The sequence below is a fragment of the Cryptomeria japonica genome, chromosome 10 (genome assembly GCF_030272615.1).
Source record: "Cryptomeria japonica chromosome 10, Sugi_1.0, whole genome shotgun sequence".
Lineage (NCBI taxonomy): Eukaryota > Viridiplantae > Streptophyta > Pinopsida > Cupressales > Cupressaceae > Cryptomeria > Cryptomeria japonica.
The window spans coordinates 36,562,710-36,569,681 of NC_081414.1; the positions used below are offsets into that span (position 1 = coordinate 36,562,710).

At 34.2% G+C, this 6,972-nt stretch overlaps 1 protein-coding gene across 1 annotated transcript; it reads left to right on the forward strand.

The window, feature by feature from the left end:
- Positions 1 to 4,898: 4,898 nt before the first annotated feature.
- LOC131062830 (probable carboxylesterase 15) lies at positions 4,899 to 6,154 on the forward strand. The gene has a single exon (XM_057996572.2). The coding sequence runs from the start codon at positions 4,979 to 4,981 to the stop codon at positions 5,933 to 5,935; it is 957 nt and encodes a 318-aa protein (XP_057852555.2). The 5' UTR covers positions 4,899 to 4,978; the 3' UTR covers positions 5,936 to 6,154.
- Positions 6,155 to 6,972: the final 818 nt, after the last annotated feature.

The window sequence follows — 6,972 nt, forward strand, 5'->3', positions numbered from 1 at the left end:
ATTAAGTCTCCATCGGTATCTCTATTGTGTTTATGGATTGGGATTCAATGTACTCTTTTTATACACAGATTTTACTTTCAACTAAGGAGGTTTGTATGTACTTACTTGTCTTTCGATTGTATTCCTATTTCAAGAATTTCTTCAATCAACAAATCATTTGTTGTAAGTTGTACAAGTGGAAGCTTGAACATGCCTTCCATGCTATCCTTGTTGATATGTTCAGCACCATCTTTTGCAACAAATCTTTAGAACTCCATTTTTCCGAATTGAAGAGTGAGTAGTAGGGACAATCTAGGACACTTACAGAGGTTTTGCAAGAGAGATAAATAGACCTAAATATTATGGCTTAATAATGATCAATAGGTAAACATATAAGAAACTCTCAATATCAAAATGACTTTCTCAATTGTCTTTACTAGAAATGGATAGATCCGCTAATAATGGCTTTATGACTGTATGTCAACTTTAGACTCAATCCAAGAAGAGCTAGAACTAATATGCGATATCTAAATTTATGATCTCTATAATATAACAATCCCATAATTATGTTTCCATGCATCTATACCACAACACAAACATCATGCTAGTGTTCAGCCATAGCAATTGATATCCTAATTATAGAATGTGAAATAGGCACATAACTATGAATAAAGATTAAGAAAAACAAAGAAAGATGCTTATTGCAAACATAAATGACTAATGGACAAGAATTGAATTCATTGTAGATAGTTTTGAATATCAAATTCACTTATTTTTGTGCATTTAGTAACTCATGTACTTGTGGCCAACCGTTTATCTCTTTCATAAATTAAACACTTATTAATAACATTAAATGGTCGAGTAATTATCTTTTAGTTGAAATTGAAAATAAAATATTTTATTTTAGGACAGCTCACACTATTCCCTATCATATTTTAGACTCTCGGTTTTGTTAGTAGTGGTTTGATGTCTTTGGAGCTGATCATTGCATTTCTTTAGTTACGTTTGCCAGCCTACTCCCAGCCTATGCCAAAATGGGAGCTTTGGAACAAGGTATGGACATCCATCAAAGCATAAAAGATTGAGGAATTTTGTCAGATGTAGTTGCAACTGCACAAAATGGATTTGTTGAGAAGGCTTTAGAAACTTTCAAGCAAATGCAATCGGCAAGTGTAAAGCTAAATTCCATGACCATTGCTACTATCCTCCCTACCTGTGCCAAAATGGGAGATTTGGAACATGGTATGGACATTCATCGAAGCATAAAGGATAGAGAAATTTTGTCAGATGTTGTAGTTGTAACTACCTTGGTAGACATGTATGCAAAATGTGGAAGCATAGACAAGGCACGTGAACTATTTGATAGAATGCCTAAAAGAAATGTTGTCTCGTGGACTACAACGATTGCTGGATATGCACAAAATGGATTTGTCAAAAAGTCTTTAGACACTTTCAAGCAAATGAAATTGGAAGGCATAAAGCCAAATTCCACAACCTTTGCCAGCATCCTCCCTGCCTGTGCAAAAGTGGGAGCTTTGGAACAGGGTATGGACATCCATCAAAGCATAATGGATAGAGGAATTTTGTTAGGTGTTGTACTTGCAAATGCCCTGCTTGACATGAATGCAAAATGTGGAAACATAGACAAGGCTCGTGAATTGTTTGATACGATGCTGCAAAGAGATGTGATCTCATGTAAACAATCAACATGCGCGTATATCGGATTGCTGATACAAAATTGAACGCTCACTCCTCAATCATAGTTCTATGGTTTTATGAGATTAAACTACGATAATTGACCACCACATGTATATTTTTTTCAACATGAAATTAAAAAATAGGGTAATTTGAATCTACCTCCTGCGTGGGATTGCCTTCGACGCAGGTTTGATGTTATTGGGGGTTGAAGTCGCCACAAAGGCCTACGCAGGATTGCAATTCACAAATCAATTCCCTGCCTCTTTTTTAATTTTTTAATGGCTGCTGTCATCGAAATTACAACGAACTCGAGCAATTTTTTGAAAAAAAAAATTCTCATTGCTAATGCCTTCTTCGTCGAAACCAAATGGGTAATTTCCATCAGAATTACGATGAATGTGGGCATTTTTTCAAAAAAAATCAAATTTGCCACAATATACCTTCTCCGTCAAAAATCTAGACCAAATGTATTAGTGTCGATTATCATTTGATATGATAAATGTATTATTTGCATCTTTGTGCAGCACATTTTTAAAAAAAAGAGTGAATGTGCTAAGTCTGAAACTTGAATTATGATGGAATTAATCAACTAGGGTTGGTATTAGGTACCTTCACCCCTTCACTAGTTGTTGTATATAGTGAACGGTGGCCATGATTATGCTTATAGATATTTTTCTTATAAAAATGATAAGATTGGTACCAATTTACTTCAAATTATTTCTATAAATTCAATAGAGCTTTTATGTATCATATTAATCTTAAACTATTAAAGCATGCATTGGAAGAAAGAAGCAAAAAATGGACCCAACTTTTGAAAAATAGAATATTCATATATTCAATATCATCGATAGATATTTATAATACTCTCATAAGTATTCTACTCAAAATCTTTTAATAAAAAGTTGTATTATGTGCAAGTCGCAAAAAAAAAGAGAAAAAGATTAAAGGGGCGCAACACAAGAAAAGTACACTTCAACTTGAGGAATCATCCTCTTTTTCTTCATTAGACACTAAGAGCTCCTCATCCCTCAATATATCTCTATCCTTTGTTTCCTATTTCTCATCTTATTCCTATCAATTAAAGAGAGCTTCTAGTGTACTATGCCTATTTCTCAAAATAAGTAAATCCTAAATGTCTTTATATCTTAAGGATTAAAGTATTGTAAAATATTTGCATTTCATTATAAACTTTTGAACCATTTAAATGATATTATATCATTAGGAATTTTCAGTTGTTCCTTTGCCTTTCCAGCCCCCCTGAATTATAAAGAGCCAAGGCCCAACTTCAAAAATCCCAGAGGTTGCTTCATAGGGCCCACTAGGTCCCACACCTGTCAAGCTTCTTGACTACCCTTATTTAAGATGAGACCCTTATTAGAGATCAACATTTTGGAATGTGGCTAATTATTAAGAAGAAATTTTTTTCTGCAATCCTTTGGAAAGTTCTCTCATCAATCATTTGGGAAATTTAGAAAGAGCTCAATCAAAGGATATTTCAAGATATAGAAATGAATAAGGAGGCTCTAACTGAGAAGATCAAAATATTATTCATTTAATTGACTAATTATATAGCTATAGATTGGAAATTGGACAAAAATATCTTAAGAAATGATGAGGATGAGATGATAAAGGCCTTCTCCAGTTTAAAGCCCCTCATTAATGGGGTGCAAATAGTTGACATTTTTTGCAATCCACAGGATCGAGTAATATTGAGGGAACTTGATATTAGTTGGGTGAATGTCAATTTTTATGGGGCTTGTAGGGGCAATCCTAGCCGAAGTGGAGTTGGCTATGTGGCGAGAGACCATATTGGTAGAATCCTTAGTGAGAATTCATAATTTTTGGGTTAAATGACAAATAATATTATTGAATTTTGAGCTACCTTTAGGCTTAAAAATGAGTATGGAACTAAAATTAGGCTACTTGAATTTGCGAGGTGAGTCTCACATCATACTTTATTCTATTCACAAAAAATCAACCTCCAATTGAAAATTGGAAAGATGTTTAAAGACAATATGAGAGCTAATAAGAAATTTAGTAGAATTCAAATTAATCCATACATATTGTGAAGGAAACATATGCTTGCCAAAGGCTTGGTCAGCAATGGGGAGGAGGATGAAGAGTTTGGGTTGGATATCAAAGAGGTAGAAGTGGAGTTTAGGATGGGAATGTTGGAAGAGACTTAAGTTGTTGCACATGCTAATTATGCACTAGATTTCCCTCTGAAATCTAAGGTGGTGTCTAAGAAGCATGGATTCGTGGATAATTATTTTTTGGTAATTTTCTTTGACTTGGTTTCCTTTATGTGATGGTGTAGTTATAGATAGTATACTATTACTTTGTCTAGTAGATTGTTGGTCTTGTTTATGTGTCTCCATTTTGGTCTTAAGAGACATTTTGTGGGAAACTTTAGTATTCTATTGTCAGGTGGTAACATGGTCTGGGTGGTTTCACATGGTGGTATCTAGTTGGTTAGTTTTGGGTATAGTTTGGCTTTTAGTTGATGCAATGGACATATGTAACACTCCTTTTGATATTAATATATTGGTGTATCCCTAGCTTCTATTAATTGATCAAAAACAATATGTAGAATAACATAATTAAATATAGTCAGGATTGTGTGTACTTTGTAGTATATGTTTGTACCTTTCTTATCCATTCATAGGACAGAGAAGATACTTTAGAATAGGAGAACAAAAAATATTTGTATGAAGAAAAAATAAATATAATGAATGCCATAAATTTAATCAATTTATAGAAGAATAATTTATAATAATTCTCAGAAAGTATTGGTATTTTCCCTTGTTTGTACTAATACAAATTTGATAGATGACTAATTGCTTGTGTTTCTTACAAGTAAAAATAAAATTTCATGAATTAATTTCATCTTAGCTAAGAAGTGATGTCATGCAACTTGATAATTTTGAAGTATTCAACTTGCGTGTTTATTCTAATATTTGTTGAATATCTATATATAGTTAACAATAAAAAATTAGTTCCGTCTGGAATCGGCACACAAGGCCAAGGAATTCAGAGGACATTATTGAGATGTGAAGGTCAAGTCAGACATAAGCCAAAAAAGATCAATTATGTGAAGGCCAAGTCAGACATAAGTCAAAAAAAGATCAATTACCAATGTGCCATTCAAGGGCGAAGCTCCTTCCACGTTATCTGAACCTCCTTTCCACACAGCTGTTCTGTTATAAGGCATGACCAATGTGCGAGTCGAATATAATATCAGGGCAGAAGGGGTGAACCTCTTTAAGCATAGGAGCCAAGTCGTGAGTGGAGGAAAGCAGAAATGTCGGAGAAGATTGAAGCTCAAGTTATCGAAGATTTCGGCGGCGTAATAAAGCTCTACAGTGACGGATCAGTTGTTAGAGGAGACGAATCAGCTTTCTCCTCCATCATTCCAGAGCCCGATACTTTTAATTTTAAGCATGTAGAGTACAAAGACGTCGTGATGGACGAGGAAATTGGATTGTGGGCACGCCTCTACTTGCCGCCTGAAACGACGAGCAAAGCGCCCATCCTATTGTACTACCATGGCGGCGGGTTTTGCATCTGTAGCCCTGCAACGCCAGTCGTGCATCGCGCGTGCCAGATGTGGGCGGCCACGCTCGGCGCCCTGATTGTTTCAGTGGATTATAGGTTGGCTCCCGAGCACCGCCTTCCTTGTGGCTACCAGGATTCCAACGCAGCGCTGCACTGGCTCCAACTGCAGGCCGCGGCGGCGGAATCGGCAGATCCGTGGTTGCGCTCACACGCCGACTTTTCTAGGGTTTTTCTGGTGGGCGACAGCGCAGGAGGGAATATTGCGCACCATGTGGGCTTGTGGGCGGCGGGGACAAAGTTGGAGATCGAAATCAAGGGAGTGATTTTGATGTATCCATACTTCGGAGGCGAAGAGCGCACGTCGTCGGAGAAGTTTAGCTCAACAGTGTTGAGTTTGGAGCAGTCGGACGTCCTGTGGAGACTTGCGTTGCCTGTGGGAAGCAACAGAGATCACCCCTTCTCCAATCCGCTAATAGAAGAAGCCACTATCTCTGCTCCTGACATTGCTCCCATGCTTTTTGTGGTTGCAGGGCGCGATATTCTGAGCGATCGACAGTTGCAATACTGTGAGTTTCTCAAGAAACGTGGGAAACAAATTCGTGTGCATGTGTATGACGAAGAAGACCACGGCTTCTTTTTCACGAAAATGGAGGGACAAGCCTCAGTTGAAGCTCTCCGTGTTATCTCCGATTTCATGAAGTGAAAACAGTGCCGTCACGGGACACTAATAAAAGTCTCTACAATGCCCTCTTTAGCCAAGTATATGATATTTTTAATTTGGGTTATTTTCCCAGTTCATACTAAGTTCACTCCGATCCAATTGCGGCGGTTACCGTTCGGTGGTTTCGGCAGATACTATTGTCTTCATAACTATGTAATTTCTTATAAGAATCGTTATAGAATAATTCCATTTACTTTGTTATACAGTTTTAGATTATTTTCTCAGTTCATATTATTGATTTTCACAGATACTATTGCCTTCATAACATTTTAACTTTTTATAAGGATTGTTATAAAGTAATTCGATTTACCTTGTTAAACTAATTTAAAATATTGAATATTTCTATTGTTTTCTTAGCTTTTTAACATTTTATTAATCTGTATAAGATAATTAGATTTACTTTGTTCCACAGTTTTATATTATTTTTTGATAATGTAAATATATTAGTTTTTAATTTAAAATATTGAATATTTCTATTGTCTTTTTAACTTTTTATTAATATGTATAAAATAATTGGATTTACTTTATTACACAGTTTTATATTATTTTTTGATAATGTAAATACATTAGTTTTTAATTTAAAATATTAAATATATCTATTGTCTTCTTAACTTTTTAACTTTCTATTAATCTGTATAAAATAATTGGATTTACTTTATTACACAGTTTTATAATATTTTTTGATAATGAAATATATTTATTTTTAATTTAAAATATTGAATATTTCTATTGTCTTCTTAACTTTTTAACCTTTTATTAATCTGTATAAAATAATTGGATTTACTTTGTTACACAGTTTTATATTATTTTTTGATAATGTAAATATATTAGTTTTTAATTTAAAATATTGAATATTTCTATTGTCTTCTTAACTTTTTAACTTTTTATTAATAGGTATAAAATAATTGAATTTACTTTGTTACACAGTTTTATATTATTTTTGTTAATGTAAATATATTAGTTTTTAAATTAATATATTGAGTAACTCTATTGTCTTCATGACTTTTTAACTTCTTATT

Excerpts from the sequence above, each read along its gene's own strand:
- LOC131062830 (XM_057996572.2), top strand. The coding sequence starts at position 4,979 with ATGTCGGAGAAGATTGAAGCTCAAGTTATCGAAGATTTCGGCGGCGTA.